Source organism: Colossoma macropomum, unplaced genomic scaffold (assembly GCF_904425465.1).
Source record: "Colossoma macropomum unplaced genomic scaffold, Colossoma_macropomum, whole genome shotgun sequence".
Taxonomy (NCBI): Eukaryota; Metazoa; Chordata; class Actinopteri; order Characiformes; family Serrasalmidae; genus Colossoma; species Colossoma macropomum.
Window position 1 is genome coordinate 43,395,563 of NW_023494793.1, and position 17,661 is coordinate 43,413,223.

At 41.7% G+C, this 17,661-nt stretch overlaps 1 protein-coding gene across 1 annotated transcript in view; it reads right to left on the reverse strand.

Annotated features, from left to right (window-relative positions):
- Positions 1 to 17,661, reverse strand: part of acbd6 (acyl-CoA binding domain containing 6) — an 81,229-nt gene that overhangs the window by 26,097 nt on the left and 37,471 nt on the right. The window contains exon 6 of the mRNA XM_036579621.1: positions 15,853 to 15,942. Within this exon, the coding sequence (XP_036435514.1) occupies positions 15,853 to 15,942 (90 nt within the window). The remainder of the gene's footprint in view (positions 1 to 15,852; positions 15,943 to 17,661) is intronic.

Here is a 17,661-nt window from a genome sequence, read left to right on the forward strand (position 1 = left end):
CCAGTTAATTATGCAGAATTTTTGAAAAATCGATGGAATTGTATTTTAAGATAAGAAGGGATGCACTAAAATTCCAGCCACCAAAGAAGAAAAACAGCTGAAAAAACATTCAAGATGTCTACAACCAAGTGTAAAAGCACAAAACTTTACAAAACACTAAAAACAGAGGCAGAAACTTCCTGCAAGCACGCTGACTCCATCTGAAGTTCATACAATGATTTAAAATTCACAAACGACAGCACAAACTATAGAAATTATGGAATTTATTGCCTTCGATCAGTGGACACCAGCCCTGCCAATGACGATCTACCTTCCTGCAGACTTCAGCTTTAACGCTAATCAACCCCAGCTGATCCATCCAGTTACTGACACTGATTTTTGGTTTCAGCCAAAGATTTTCACTTCGGTGCATCATTAATGATGAGCACAGCTTATTTAAGCATACATGATCTTTTGTGAGCTGAGAGAACACGTATGCACAGAAGTGTGCACTCTTCAAAAAGATGCTTCTTCAAGAGTTTCTCAGAAAAGACAGTGGTTCTACACCGATCAGGCATAACATTCTGACCACCTCCTTGTTTCTATGCTCATTGTCCATTTTATCAGCTCCACTTACTATATAGGTGCACTTTGTAGTTCTACAGTTACAGACTGTAGTCCATCTGTTTCTCTGATACTTTGTTAGCCCCCTTTTACCCTGTTCTTCAGTGGTCAGGACCCCCATGGACCCTCACAGAGCAGGTACTATTTGGGTGGTGGATCATTCTCAGCACTGCAGTAACACTGACGTGGTGGTGGTGTGTTAGTGTGTGTTGTGCTGGTCTGAGTGGATCAGACACAGCAGTGCTACTGGAGTTTTGAAACACCTCAGTGTCGCTGCTGGACTGAGAATAGTCCACCAACCAAAAATATCCAGCCAACAGCGTCCTGTGGGCAGCGTCCTGTGACCACTGATGAAGGACTAGAGGATGACCAACACAAACTGTGCAGCAGCAGATGAGCTGTCGTCTCTGACTTTACATCTACAAGGTGGACTGACAAGGTAGGAGTGTCTAATAGAGTGGACAGTGAGTGGACACAGTGTTTAAAAACTCCAGCAGCGCTGCTGTGTCTGATCCACTTGTACCAGCACATCAGTCCATCAGGGTCCTGACCACTGAAGAACAGGGTAAAAGGGGGCTAACAAAGTATCAGAGAAACAGATGGACTACAGTCTGTAACTGTAGAACTACAAAGTGCACCTATATAGTAAGTGGAGCTGATAAAATGGACAATGAGCGTAGAAACAAGGAGGTGGTCATAATGTTACGCCTGACCGATGTATATAGATCTATGAACACTAAAAAGAACCATTTGCATCACTGTGAAGGACCATCTGACCATGCAAAGAACCATTTAAACAGGCAATTTTTTAAAAAGAACCGTTTTTTAAGAGTATATCAGAAGATACGTCAGAAGTGTCTCTCTGTGTGTGTGTGTGTGTGTGTGTGTGTGTGTGTGTGTGTGTGTGTGTGTGAGAGAGAGAGAGAGAGAGAGACTGTGCGAGTGTGTATGTGCGCTGTGTGTCGTGTGATATGAAGAAGCGTGTTAAAAGGATCAGGAGGCGTGGTCAGCTCTAATCCAATCTGCTTCACCTCTGTACGATAACCTTGTCAGCCAGAGTGTGTGGGGAGCGGCTGGTCTGCACACATTATGGCCTCACGAGTGTCCTTCCGATGGACAGAGAGTGTTCAAGAAAGCTTCCAGAATATTCCAAAAAGTTCCAGAATCCCAGAACCTTCCAGAGTGTTCCAGCACCTTCCGGGGCATTCCAGAGGTCAGGAGCCTTCCCAGAAATTTTTAGAACCTTCCAGAATGATCAAGAACTATCCAGTGTTTCAGAACCTTCCAGAGTGTGCAAGAACCTTTCAAAGCACTTGTGTGTTCAACAACATTCCAGAGGGTTCCAGAACCTTCCAGTGAGTTCCAGCTCCCTCCGGAGCATTCCAGAGTATTCAAGAGTTGTGGTTGGAATCTTCCCTCTGAAATGAGACCCTCAAATAAAAAGAACATCACTTCATTAACAGCTACCAGCGCTGCCCTGTAGGCGACCCTGCCAGTCTGCAGTGACAGCAGAGGAGGGTAAAGTTCAGCTCCTCACTGCTGGGCTTTAGTTACATTTAGGGCATCATATGATCTTCAAAGAGGGGGGCAATTATTTATTATCACCCACCCCTAATTCTTCAGTGATATGAAGCTGAAGTCAGATATTCACCAGATTCTCATTCGAATTTAACTGTTCCACCTTAACTGGTGCAGCAGTTACATTCTGGCGCTTCAGGCATCAGAACTGCTGGACTATTTACGGTGGAACGGGAAAGTTAGCTAGCTAGCTACCGAGACATTAGCATACTATTAGTGATTTTTTATGCTTGTTATAAAGAAAACAACCATAATACACTGAAACGACATTAAACTAAGATAAAACGATCATAATTTTTAACAGAGAAAATTCTCACACTTGTGTGTTTCTTTGATCTCTTGTTCTCCGTCTTGCTGGTTTTTCTTTTTTTCTCATAACTCTCTGTTTGGAGTCTCTGAAAAACCTCCGTTTGGAGGGTCATGTAGCCCCAACACTTCACCCTCCCCCTCTATCTCAACAAGAATCAGGACACCCCACCCCTAGACGTGAATGCGCAAAACAGAGGGGTAGGGCTAAGTGGTAGCGGTCAGGGGTGAAATGGGTTTGGGCCATTGATTCTTTATGTACATTCAGGAGAACGCTCTACTGACCCACAAGGGAGGCCACTCCAAAATCTGAAGATCCCATTTTTTTTTCGGAGACCCTTAAAGCCCTCTGACCTACCGCTTTCATTTCCTCTTCCTTTTTATATCCGCTGATGGCCGCTTGCCATTGATTTGCCAGACTCGCGTGCCTATTCAGCATTTAGGAAGCGTCTATGTAAACAAAACACCAACCACATTCAATCCTTCCTCCACCCCTCCCCCTGCGTCTCTCTCCGCTCCTCCCCAGGGACGCCTCGGGCTCCATTAAGTGATTCCACTTTGGGCCAAGAGTGGTGGAGAATTAACATGGGCAAGCCCGGGATCATCTGCACACGTTAAAAACAAATACATAAAATAAATAAATGCATAAAGTGCACTAATATGAAAATCAATGCTGCATGGCAGAGCTAAAGCGCCACGTGGGGAAAGACCAATAAAACAGCAGGCAATTCCAGCCTCTGCTGGGAAATACTCTAATTCATTCTCTCTCCCTCTCCTCGTTGTGGACAGCTTTAATGTTGTGCAGTATTTATGTGGATGGTTTGAGCAGGAATAAAGCTGTTGAATGACCGTGCTGTGGCAGGCAGGGATACGGTCAGATGGATGGAGGAGGGCCAGTCATCAGCAGCTCAACAAACGAATGAACGACAGAGAGAGGGAGAGGGAGATGGAGAGAGGAATGTGAGCACGAGAACTGAGAAAAGCCCTAATAGACCAAGCAAAGCCTCCACATGATGCTCAAGAACGTCTCGTGTTTTAACCCTCTGGGGTCCGCGAACGCGTCCGTGTGTCAAATTCAATGTTTCTATATCTGTGTCTGTATCTTTGTGATGATCCAGCTCAGAAATCCAGTTCAAACACTTCCTGAATCTGTAGAGTCGCCCTTTCCAGTCCATCTTATCACGAGATCATACGAGACTCACATCCGGAGTTATGAGCCTATGAAGAGGGGCTGAGATACACGTCATCTGCCTCTCACCCTGTGGAACTGGTGGATTCGTGTGTCCGTCAACATTTTGTGTGAAACTGACCAACGGACACTCAGGAAATCACTAAGTACTGACCATCACGCCGGAAACCCTTCATTCTTCATTCAGTCCACATCGGAGAATCATGTGAAACGGCATGCAGAGAGTTTACAGCTGCTGAAGCTGCTGCAGCGGTTTTGGAAAGTAGTGATGAAGATAACGGAGCATTTTGATATGAAACATATGAGGATCATGATATATGAAGAGCCTTTAAAGAAGAGTTTAAGAAGAGATGGACAAATCGAGAAGATGCCCTCAGACCACAGAGGGGTAAATTCTTCAATGCCTTCACACGACACCACAGCACTAATGAGCTTCTATAGGCTAATAAGGGATAATGCAATTTAAAGGCCTCAGCCCAACAATCGTTCACACAGAGCCAACAGTGCTAAGGCCATGTTCAGATGGTGGAGTGTATTCTGCATCTGAATCGCGAGGAATCTGCAGATATTTGACGAGACCTTCATAGGCAGTGTAACAGGCAGGATGCTCATCACCACATCACACGAAATGTAGACTCTGAGCAGAAAGTCAGGGAGAAAAAGTTCATCAGGTTTCATTCAAATCTACTCAGAACACACGTGAACATTACCAACGTCTGTAGTTTGGTGTGTAGTTTACTTGCTGTTTGTGGTGTTCAAGGCACTAAATATCTTCTCAGTCCTCAGTGACAGCAACGTAAAGGAGGGTACGTACGACAGTGACTTTATATTTATCAAGCTGAAAACTGTAAATATACTGTAGAGGCCCGTTAGAGCTCTCATTACACTTTTCCCATCCAACTCAATTCATGGTGGGGGAAAAAATACATGAAACTGAGCGAAAAAGAAAGCGAATCACGGTGATAAAAACTTAAACTGTCTCAGAAAAAAAGACACGAAAAGTGGCAAAAAAACTGTGGCAGTAAAAACACATGAACCTGGTTGGAAAGGGTTTCCGTACTCATAGCCTTCTGTTAAAACTGTGAAGTAACCCGTACGGAATTACTCTGTGACCTTTTTCTATTCTGGAATCTTAAAATTAGCCAGTTTTAGCTTTGCTGTCAACTTCACACACTCCTGAGGAGCCACCTCACATACGCTGAGACCTTGATAGAAAGTGAACCTACACGTGTCTTCTGAGTTTTATAGAGAATGTTGATGATGGTAAAATAGTGAAAAATGTAGAAAATTTTTTTTTTTTTTTTGGACTATTTTCCTCAAAACACCCTGCATGTATTTTAGGCCAAAACCTTCTCAAAGGTTGCTTTCACACAGGAGGTAAGAGTGTCCCAAATTGGATTTTCTCAGCAAATCTGATTTTTTGTTTGGCTGTTCAGATTATCTTTTAAATGTGATCAGTCTGAACAGATCAGCTCTAAACTGACCCACAGAGCTGAAGAACAGAGCGTCACGCTGCTTCACGGCTCATCCAGAGGTAAACAATCACGGCCGCCAACGAACGCCAGTCGCTCCCGGAGGATCAGCTTCATCTTCACCAGCATCACAGGACCCATCATGAAGCTTCACTGACTGACAGCTGGGCTCATCACCCAGAAGTCACTTCTTTGGTTCGCGTCCTCGGATTCTTTAAACTCTGCTTTCAGACTTTTAACTGTTCTTTGACGCTGCAGCCTCGTTCTCCTGCGGCCGTGTCGAGCGGTTGTGATGAGTCTCTTCTAATTTTTTGTAGAGAAACATCAGCCTAAATGTTTATGAGTCTCAGCAGCGCGAAATTATGACGAATGTCGAGTTGGACTGACGTAAAAATCGCATGAATTCCGATCTGGCTGTTCAGACTGAGTCACATTGCCACATATCAGTTACGTATCGGATTTCAGTACCACATATAAAAGTGTCTCAAATCTGAATTGAAAATATCAGATTCAGTGTTTTTTTTTCTGTTCACACTGACAGACAGACACACAGCTGAGTCACATATGGAGAAAAAGATCAGATTCGGGCCACTTTTACCTGCTGAGTGAACACAGCCAAAATGTCTCAGTGTATTCATGACCATTTCAGTTCACCTTTAACAGCAGACGATGCTTAACTACGTTACAACCTTTACTCAAAGGCAAAGCTGATACTTTCACACAGAGTCTCCTCGTTCTAGACCACCGTTCCTGCATTAAAGACACAAGCACTGAAGCACGTTCTCTGTGACGCTGTTTCAGTCCCGTTCGTGTCAGAGTGGACTTTATGGTCCTGATTCAGCTCTCACGTCTCTGAAAAAGGTCATTTTATCTTCATTACAGTTCAGCGTTTCTCTGTTAGCTCTGCTGTGATCATAGTTGTGTTTAGTGATAATAACCCGGTCCTCAGGTGGGGCTGTTATGACGGATTGGCTGGGGGATTCGTTACGATGCTGAGAGCGCGGTCATTTGTTACGAAGGGACAGCAGAGAGCTGCACATGTAAGAGTGTTCACACCACCGAATTTAAAACAGAGAGAGAGAGAGAGAGAGAGAGAGAGAGAGAGAGAGAGAGAGAGAGAGAGAGAAAGAAAGAAAAGAGACAAAGAGAGAGTCAGAGAAAACTGAGACGGGTGAGAGAGACAGAGAAAGAGAGAGGGAGAGAGAGAGAGAGAGAGAGAGAGAGAGAGAGAGAAAGAGAGAACAGAGACAGAGGGAGAGAGACAGAGAGAAAGAGGGAGGGGGAGAAAGAAAGAAAGAAAGAAAGAAAGAAAGAAAGACAGAAAGAGACAGAGAGACACAGAGATAACTGAGATGGGGGAGAGAGAAGAGGAGGGGAGAGAGAGACAGAGACAGAACTGAGACAGAGAGAGAAAGAGACAGAAAAAGATAGAGACAGAGAGAGAGAGTGCGCAAGAGAAAGGAAGAGAGAGAGAATGAGAGAGAGGGAGGGGGAGAGAAACAGAGAGAGAGAGGGAGAGAACTGAGATGGAGGGAGAGAGAGAAAAAGACAGAGACAGAGAGAGAGACAGAGAGAGAACTGAGACAGAGTGAGAGAGAGTGGGAGACAGAAAGGGGGAGAGGGAGAGAGAGAGAGAGAGAGAGAGAGAGAGAGAGAGAGAGAGAGAGAGAGAGAAAGATAGAGACAGAGAGAGAAAGAGAGAAAGGAAGAGAGAGAATGAGAGAGAGGGGGAGAGAAACAGAGAGAGAGAGGGAGAGAACTGAGACAGGGGGAGAGAGAAAAAGACAGAGACAGAGAGAGAACTAAGACAGAATGAGAGAGAGTGGGAGACAGAAAGGGGGAGAGAGAGAGATAGAGAGAGAGAGACAGAGAGAGAGCGTGCAAGAGAAAGGAAGAGAGAGAATGAGAGAGAGGTAGGGGGGAGAGAAACGGAGAGAGAGGGAGAGAATCCATCAGTCAAAATTCAGTCAAAATATTTGGACTTAATTCTTTTATTAAAAGCTGATTTTAAAGCATTAAATCCAGTAAACAGTGAATGTGAAGCTGTATCTCCCCTCACTCTCTTCAGAGCCTCTCATTTACCATCTTTAACACCTTTAACTGCTGTTCACCATCAAAACCAGGCAGCTGGGTGCAGCCAATCAGAGTAAAGTGGGCCGGAGAGGGGCGGGGCTTATGCTACAGACACACCCACTCTCAAATGACTAGGCCTTCTTTCTGAAGAGTCTATAAACTCCAGGTAACTTCTGGGGTTACAACCTACAACACCAGTCAAACGTTCACATCCACCTGTCTGAACGTGTTTTACACTATCCTGAAGGGGAATTCCACCCATTTTACAAAATTCCAACATAACTGAATCTTTAAGATGTAAACAAAGTTCATTCAGAGCGGTTTGGTGTGAAATGCTTTTACAATGTAACACTACTGGTCCTTTTTTCTCTGTTCCATCTGATCAGACGTCTGAAAAGATAAACATCGTCACACATTGCGCAGTGTGAAAACTTTGCTCTTGACATATCGCAATATCACATCCTCTTCCAAGTGCACTGAGCTCCAGCGATGCTGAAATAGCAGCAGTTTGGAAAGATGTGCTTGTTAACAGGTGGAAATTGGTGAAATGATAAGAGTATTTCTTAAAAAGTAACACTTAAAATTTCTCAGAACAAGGCATTGATGTATAACGTAGCTGTATGACAGTGATGTGTTCATGGAAAACACCCAGAAAGGTTTTAGGGAAGTTGCAGGAAGTGGCAGTTTACACACACAGCGCTGTAAACAGGATTGGAAGTTTCTTAACCCAGACACCATCTCAAACAAACATGCAAACCTTTGTGTTTTTGTTGTTTTGAGCCGGCGAGGCTGGAGAAGTAGAGTTGAGTCTCTAATAAATGCTGTAATAAAGTAATAAACCCTAACGAAGCCAGTCTCCCGCACACAGCCGCACTAACCGTCTCACTCCGTCAGACTCTGAGCCGTAACCTAATTGAGGTCAAAGCGGCAGAACGCAGTTAGGTAGATCAATAACCACTGCAGGCCGGACGGATAGTGGGTTAGCTACAGGTACAGTAGCAGTTAAAGGGGAATTTTCCAGGAGACTATTTTGCTCTCTTTATAATGAGAGAGTCACCCATAACTGGAGAGCTTCAGCCTTCTTTTCATACCAAGGAAACATTCTGAACAATTCAGTGCTACGCCAATTAAGATGTCTTGGACTCCCAGCTACCGAAGGCAGGGCTCAATCTCCCGATGAGGGGTTCAGGGGTCGACTAAATAAGACTCATTTAACTAACACTGACGTATCTTCCTGAGTATGAAGTACAGTTTTCTTTACTAAACTGTTGTTAAAAGCACATACTGAAGCTCTTCTGGTGCAAAGCTGGTTTAAACACCTGAAAGGTTTGGGTGCAGATGAGTGCTGACATCACAACAAGGTCACTGACTTTAATCACAGAGTAGTGTTTTTGCCAGTCGTTCCTCCGGTTCTGCAGTTTTTGCAAAGACAAATGGTAAAACCTGAACAGCTTTCCAACCCTCGAAATGTGGAAGGTGTATGTATTTATATTAGACTAAGTAAAGGCTACCGCACACCGGATGCGCCGCGTAACGCCACGCAGTATCACGTAGCAGAGTGATGCTATAGAACACCAGCAGGAAGAGCCGATAAACGACGGGTTTAAGTTCATTTTTACTCTCCACTCGTATAAACAGAATGAAATGAAGTGTGCAGCATCACTTCTCACCCTTGGTATCAGTTTAGTGCCTCTTCACAGACCAGCTGTTTACACGCTGATAGAAATGAGCTGAAAAAGGCTCGGACAGGAACGTCAGCTGGGGTAACAGACCGTTAGTATCTGTCTGGTTATTTGAAAGACTGTCTGCCGTTTCAAGCCACGTGTGATCCACCGTGGCTCTCTGTGGCCTCGATATGGCTTTAACTTAATGTAGTAATGGCGAAATGTTGAGCGGCGCACTGTGACGCACTGTGACAGCTGAATTTTGAGAAATTAGGATGTCGACGCCAGTGTGCTTATCTCCATTAAAAACAATGGCTGTTTTCTCGGCTTTCAGTGCAAATGCCCAAATCAGTATGAGACTTTTTAAATATTTTTAAAGTCTGAATATGTCTGTCCACAGTAACCCTTATTCCACACGAGCACGTCATTTACTGTACTGTGCCACTCCAAGTGATCTTATCTCCTCATCAGCTCTGAGGCCACTATCACAATTTCCTTTAAATTACAGATTAGGCTTTAATAATTCACTATCAAAGCATTCCGAGAGCTCTGAGTGACGACCAGAGAACAACCCAAACACAAAACGCTGCCATTTGGCCCAGTTTAGCTTCAGAGCTGTGGTGAATGGCTTGGTTTTTGGGCGGCTGGCGCGCTGGCAGGTGGCACATCAGCTAATCTGCGGCAGGAGGACAGAGCAAAGGCTCTACCTATTGTAGTCCCCCTTCATCCAGGATTACACACAAACGCACAAATACCACACCATTCAGACCCAACCATCAGCTGATTAATTTTAAAAACAATATTCATTCAAGGCATAATGGCACCCCGCCCCTCCTTTTCCAATCAACAAATTAAAAAAGTAATCACTCTTATTTAACGGTAAGCTAAAACCGGATCAGTGCAAAGACAGATCAACACCGCAGACCCTGTTCCAAAGTGCGCCGTTTAGACGGATAAAAACGATAATAATGATGTGCGTTATGTTCAGAGAGACTTGAAAGGTTATTGACATGCAAGTGAAAACTGAACGGTCCTCTATAGACGATCTACACATGCTCAACTACAGTTGTCTGCAGAAGTTTGGGTCAAATTATAGGTTCTGTTGATCATTTTGCTGAGACACGATTTGAGACGTTTCTTCACGTCTTTTTTCCGATACCCGAAGCTGTTTTGTCTGATGTCTGAAATCCGGCATGGTGGTGTGAGGACGTTCTAAACAACCGTAACATCAGGTGGCGTAACATCTACCTGCAGCAGCCATGTTTACTGAACAATCTGATCTACGTTAGACATTAAACATGGCATTCATGTAGGATATCATATCACCCAATGTATAGAAGTTAAATTATACGTGTAGGAATTCTAGTGTCTTACTACGGTTTGCATGAAATGCACCAATCACTCTTATAATTACAGCATTTACACATTAGTGTTGTAGTACATTCATAGCAATAAATGAACATTTCAGAGTAGATATTGAATAATTCATGGTAGATATTGATTAATTATTATTAAATACCAAATAATTGCTAGTAAATATTGAATAATTAATAGTAGTGAATAATTCATAGTAGGCATTAAATAATTCATAGCAAATACTGATTAATTTATACTAAGTATTGAACAGTTCATATTAGGTATTGTATAATTCATAGGAGACACTCAATAATTCATCAAAGAGGCTAAATAGTTTATAGTAAATATTGAATAATTAATAGTAGTTTCTGAACAATTCATAGCAGTTATTGAATAACTAATCAAAGATACTGAATGGTTTATAAATATTGACTAATTAGTAGTTACTGCATAATTCATGGTAGACACTGAATAATTTGTAGTAGGCACTGAATAATTCATAACAGATATTCATAGCAGATAATAATTCATAGCAGATACTGAATAATTAATCAAAGATACTGAGTAGTTTATAGTAAGTATTGAATATCTAATAGTAGTTATTGAATAATTCATGGTGGACACTGAATAATTTGTAGCAGATACTGAATTATTTATAGTAGATATTGAATAATTAACAGTAGTAACTGACTAGTTACTGGGTAATAACCTTTACGATTTATAACTGAATCATAAGGTTGTTGTTTAAATGGTAAATTAAAATGATGTAGTTTACAGTACGTCTACCAGGCTCAGTGGGCGATTCGTTTGAATTCCTGACTCTTTCGAATGATGTGCTAATCAAACCGAAATGACCCTCTCTGATCATTTAGAGGTCAGTATCACAAAGTCACGAATTATAGATTGCAGCTTAATTTGTGCTGCGATCCAAAGGCTGCTGGACACAGAGGAGAAAAGCATGCAGGGAAGGTTATGATTCTTGTTAAATATGGAGGTCCAGTTTTCTGTCAGTATTCCAGCAGGACATGACATAATATCACACTGTCCCTCCTTACGGGGCTTCAGAGGCCCGTCTGCAGTGGATTTTTATCTGCTTAAATGTAAAAACAAAGCAGCGCTGATGTCTTTGTCTGAGCCAAGCTTTGATCCACGCCTACACAATAAAAAAAATGAAAGTCATTTGCAAATGTTCTGATTATATGAGTTGTATAATGCAAACAATTTGGCTGATTACTTCCAATTGATTTGTCTTATTGAGGATCAGGACGAGCGTGCAGGTTCAGACGGCTTAAAGCAGCAAAGCTCAATCAGCCTTTAAAACCCCATAACTGCAGCTCCTGCAGCGCCACAGCTGCACACATACCTGAGGGTGTTTAAGGCTGAGCGGATTTCTGTGTGAAGCTGGGAGACAGTGGGATACAAGCATGCTGCTGGTTAGTATTACAATTTTATACATACACATACATTGTATGTATGTATATATATATATATATATATATATATATATATATATATATACATACAAACACACACAGTACTGTTCTAAATCTATTGTGTCCACAGCTTCCATTCTTTTGAGGAGACTCACTTTCAGTTTCTCAAAGAATCTGCAGACACACCTCCAAAGTTCAGTCTTAGAAGCTGGTTTAGCATTTTCTCACAATCCATGACTCCACTGACAAATTTAGACTCTGAAAACTTTACTCCACATCTCAGATGTCCAGTTCCAGCATTCTAGCACAAATGATTTTTCTATTTTTTATCATTTTGTGAACTCTAGTTTGGAAACTTTTGTTTTTCGTTCTTTGACTTAGTCCTTCTTTATGCAAGTGGATTATCTGATATCTAACCTCCTCAGAAATATCTCCCAAAAAGCAATTTTGCACAGTACTGTATTAACAATAATATAGCAATAGGCGGCAACTCCCGGGGTCCAAACACTATTTTGCAAGCAGGCCTCACTTTTTCAATTTCTGCCACAGCACCACTTATTGATCCATCTCCACTAGTCTTTTCAGGCTGTTTCTTCATGATGCAGTTTCGTTAAAATATTAGGTTTAGTGACAAGCACACAAATCACAGAGCCGTAGAACACTGCAGAACACTGAGACTGCAGAAAACTGAGGACTAAGTTATGATAAAATGAACACCTAGAATTTGTCCTATGATCACATTTCAAGGCAGATAACTTTAAAAAAAATATATAAATGGATCTGTAAACAGATTTGAGTATATTGTTTATTATTTAATAACACACTGTTCACAGAAACCTTGAAATACTTAATAAAAAACATCTAAACATCTTTTGGAGAATGATATGCAAAATTTAAATCCACACAAGTAGTTATATTGTATGTAACAGTGGTTTTCAAACTGTGGGCCACAGTGGTACTGCCACATTTATCCAAATGTTATTCTATATATTTTTATTTAAAATTTTTCAAAAATAGAAGAGCATATTTGGATTGATCTCATCTCACTATGTTTACATTTTCACAGCAAGTCAATGTAAAATGTTTCTCTTTTCATTTGTATAGAATTCTTATGTCATGGATAAATGGGTACAAACAGGGTATTTCAAAAAAGATCCCGAGGCTGAACTACCTACAAATGATACAGGTCACCAAATCTCAGAATGAGAAAACCATGAAAACCAAAGTATAAACCAAAATGAAGAAAAACACAGCAGTGAGTACCGAGCCTCATCGCGGCGCAACAAAAACAAACAAACAAACAGGTAGAATGTTTTCAGATGAAAGATACACCGATCAGACATAACATTCTGACCACCTCCTTGTTTCTACACTCATTGTCCATTTTATCAGCTCCACTTACTATATAGGTGCACTTTGTAGTTCTACAGTTACAGACTGTAGTCCATCTGTTTCTCTGATACTTTGTAGCCCTCTTTTACCCTGTTCTTCAGTGGTCAGGACCCCCGTGGACCCTCACAGAGCAGGTACTATTTGTTTGGTGGATCATTCTCAGCACTGCAGTAACACTGACATGGTGGTGGTGTGTTAGTGTGTGTTGCGCTGGTACGAGTGGATCAGACACAGCAGTGCTGCTGGAGTTTTTAAACACTATGTCCACTCACTGTCCACTCTATTAGACACTCCTACCTTGTCAGTAGATGTAAAGTCAAAGACGATAGCTCATCTGCTGCTGCACAGTTTGTGTTGGTCATCCTCTAGTCCTTCATCAGTGGTCACAGGACGCTGCCCACAGCACAACACACACTAACACACCACCACCACGTCAGTGTTACTGCAGTGCTGAGAATGATCCACCACCCAAATAGTACCTGCTCTGTGAGGGTCCATGGGGGTCCTGACCACTGAAGAACAGGGTAAAAGGGGGCTAACAAAGTATCAGAGAAACAGATGGACTACAGTCTGTAACTGTAGAACTACAAAGTGCACCTATATAGTAAGTGGAGCTGATAAAATGGACAATGAGCGTAGAAACAAGGAGGTGGTCAGAATGTTACGCCTGATTGGTGTATTTGCTCCTTACAAAATGGTAAATGATGACTTTGAGTGGGCTACTATCCATTCTTTAAAGGCAGAAGGAACCACTTCATTCAGAAGCTGGAGTTTCAGACACAGCTCAACTCAATTTCAAGATGCTAAAACCATCCATGAGGAAGCAGAAGGCAAAAAAAAATCCTTCTGATGTTTCTCATAAAGTTCCAGTCGCTCAGAAACAGGCAGCTTGGTTGTCGTTATGACGACCGTCAATGGGCAAAAAATCGAACAGAACATAAATAAAAAGTCAGATTTGCGTTTGGTTTGCAAGATATTATCAGTTATAGACGTGCTCGAATTAGTTTACTGTTGCCGGAAAACACTACATAAACGAATGGGTTGTAAAGGCCTTTATCATGTCTGAGAACTGAATGCCGCTCCATGCTGTACACTCACAGGTCTTTTCAAGTGAAGGTTGAAACCAAACAAATTATGGTGTCAGTTGGAGGAAAAACAAATATAGATCTAAACCTTTTAATCTGCAACTTTCATTTCTTCAGTATGTCATCCGGCGCTTGGTAGCTGCCAAACAACATTAGCTAATCCATTAGGTCAGTTAGAAAATGTTCTGTTATATTTTAGTGTTTAGTGTGTTGCATTATGTTGCAAAATCAGCAGAATTGACGGGATACATTGATTATTATATTTGTTTGCAAGATTTTGTGAGCCAAGGAAGCTTTTGTGGTCAGTTGTGTGGGCTGCAAGTTAGAAAGTTTGGGGACCCCTGACAGACAAAATAACCAAACTTGTCAATAAAGAAAGTGATTTTGAACTTTTGAAGAGTTGTATATAATTTAGAAACATATCCATAGGTATGGGGCAGGGGTCGCAACCCAAATGTTAAGAAGAGTCATTTTGTCCTTTTAATAAAAATCAATCCACTTTGGGAGCCGCAACACTTTATGTCCATTTTACCATCTTGGCTGTAAATATGTCTCAGTGTGTGTTAATGTACTAATATAGGATATAAATATAATATAAACGCAGACTTACTTTCCTCTGCTTTAAGCTTTAGCTCAGCTATAGCTGCTTTTCTCGCATCTCCAGCAGGAAACTTTTTCGCCAAAGTATAACAATTTCCTGTAAAATGCCTCTCAGCATTCAACTTTTTACGAGGAGGAAGTCTCATTCGCCAGCTTCTTGTTTGAATTTTTTGGTTCCACCTTAAACAGTGCCTGAGGCGCCAGAATGTAACTGCTGCACCATTTAAGGTGGAACGGAAAAATCTGAAAGAGAAACTGACTTCAGCTTCGTGACTTTTTAGTGTTTGTCAGTTTCTCACTGCAGATTAAACATATCAGGAAACCAGCTGGAGTGATTATAAATGTAAATAAGTCCATCGTCTCCAAATTATCGATGTTGGTCTTAAATCTCTCTCTTTACTGTTTCGTTAGCTACTAGCTAGGTGAGATTGTTGTCTGTGTTGCTATGGTGACCAGCAGTCTGCGCTGATCTTCAGGGTTAAAGGGTGAATTAGCAGTTCTACATTAACTCCAGAGTTTAAGACCATTTATTGTTAAACTGTGTTGAACGATCAGCAGAGCTTTATTTTACTGTAAAGGAGGATTATTTTATTTTTACCTACTAATCTGATTCTGCTGTGGAGCCACAACAGGGCAGTAAAAGAGCCGCATGCGGCTCCGCAGCCGTGTTTTGTTGACTCCTGGTATGAGGACTTCAGTGTTTTTCACAATTTTAAAAAGAGCATAGATATTGCAATTTTAGCTGACTAGACAGATAAATGATAACGTGTGTTGTGTGAGAGGTTTCATTCCAAAAGAATGTTTGTTTGATACGATTTTGAATTACTGCAACAGCCTAAGATCATTTTTATACATTTTCACAGTATGTGCTGTTCGTGGCCTTTGTTATGACCCCTGAAATGACGTTCCACTACCTGAATACTAATCATTAGTTATTAGTTGATTTGTGAAATGCTGATAACGTCCATTCCTGAACATATAATGATAATATTGATACATGAATAATATGGAGCAGAGGAGAGATGTTCCAGCTGTTCTTGGGCCAAAACACCTACCAGTTAGGTTCTAGATACCTCGAACAGGGCGTGCAGGTGTACTGACCTGGCTGTTGATGTCAGCGCTGTTGTTCAGTAAGAGAGACACCAGCTCTTTATGCCCTCTATCACACGCCCAGTGTAGCAGAGCGCGACCCTGAAACACACACAGTCACACACGTTACTCTACGACACATACAGGGCTGTGCGAAAGTCAGAGACCACCTTTCATTCATTTCATTTCCTTTCAAAAGGAAAACAAACAGCTCTATTCCAGCCTCCATTCTCTTCAGGAGACTCACTTTCAGCTCCTCGAAGAATCTGCAGACACGCCTCCAAAGCTTGAACCCTGAATGTGGTGAGCCAGACTGCCAGTATGTTGTGGTTATGACATCACAACATATGGAGGTTTGGTTGCCTCTGAATGGTCTAACTCATCTAAAGGCAGTTTACAAGCTTTGTGTTATTAAATTTCCCCTCTTAAAACTTAATGTAGTCTATAACTCTTAACCCCTGTGTGGTGTCTGTTTGTTACTCAGTGGTCTGCTGGACCCACCACATTATTGTTTGTTTAAATCAATACAGCCATAACAGTTTATGTAAAAATACCATGTTTAAAATATCACGAGTGTCCAGTGTAGGGTTCTACTTTAGCAGCTGTAGCCAGTCAGCAGCCTGTCCATGTTGTCCACCCTCACACACACACACACACACACACACACACTAACAGCAGGCCATGTAGGAGGAGAACAGAGTGAAGGACACAGCACCTCCACACTTTTACTCCCCGTGGGTTCAGCCCAACACCACATGTGTAATATAAATGTGTGGGGGGTGAACAGAGTGAAGACACTGAAAATGGGTTATTTTATATGTTCTTCACAGAAAATGAGCAAAGGACAAGAATCTGAGGCTGAAATAATAATAAAGCACATCATTTTTTTTATTTTGGTAAACAATGAAAATGTTTAACACCAAACACGGGTTAAAAACTGCAGCTCTTGCGATTTGAAAACTGCACTCTCTTACATTTATTACGATTTCGATATAAAAGCAATTCATCTTTCAGCCTTAATTACTTGTTAGCTACATTAGCCTCGTAGCTCAAGTGCAAAACCAAGGAAGCAAACTTCAAACATCAAATATGTTTTGGCTGATGTTTTAACTTTTGGGAAGGGAAGAGAAGGAAAATACTGTTCTTTAAAACTGCTCTACTGAAACACTGCATTTCACACGGGGCACCAACTATGCTTAAACTACATGATGAGGAACTTTATACAAAAGTTAAAAAATCTAATTTATTTTTTTAGAGGTCCACTTCTCATGTTTGTGTGGTCTTATGTAAAAAAAAAACTCATTTCTATACGACCATCTCCAAACGTCTCTTTATCTCTTAGAATGAAACAGGCTGTTTCTGTTATTGTGCCTTTAAGACTGATAAATCGCTGTTGTCAGAAGAAAACCTCGTATCTCCATTTTTGACGTTTTTCAGTTTTTGATATAATTTCAAAACACCCAGGGTTGTGCTGGTATGAGTGGATCAGACACAGCAGTGCTGCTGGAGTTTTTAAACACTGTGACCACTCACTGTCCACTCTATTAGACACTCCTACCTTGTCAGTCCACCTTGTAGATGTAAAGTCAGAGACGATAGCTCATCTGCTGCTGCACAGTTTGTGTTGGTCATCCTCTAGTCCTTCATCAGTGGTCACAGGACGCTGCCCACAGGACGCTGTAGGCTGGATATTTTTGGTTGGTGGACTATTCTCAGTCCAGCAGTGACACTGAGGTGTTTCAAAAACTCCAGCAGCACTGCTGTGTCTGATCCACTCAGACCAGCACAACACACACTAACACACCACCACCACGTCAGTGT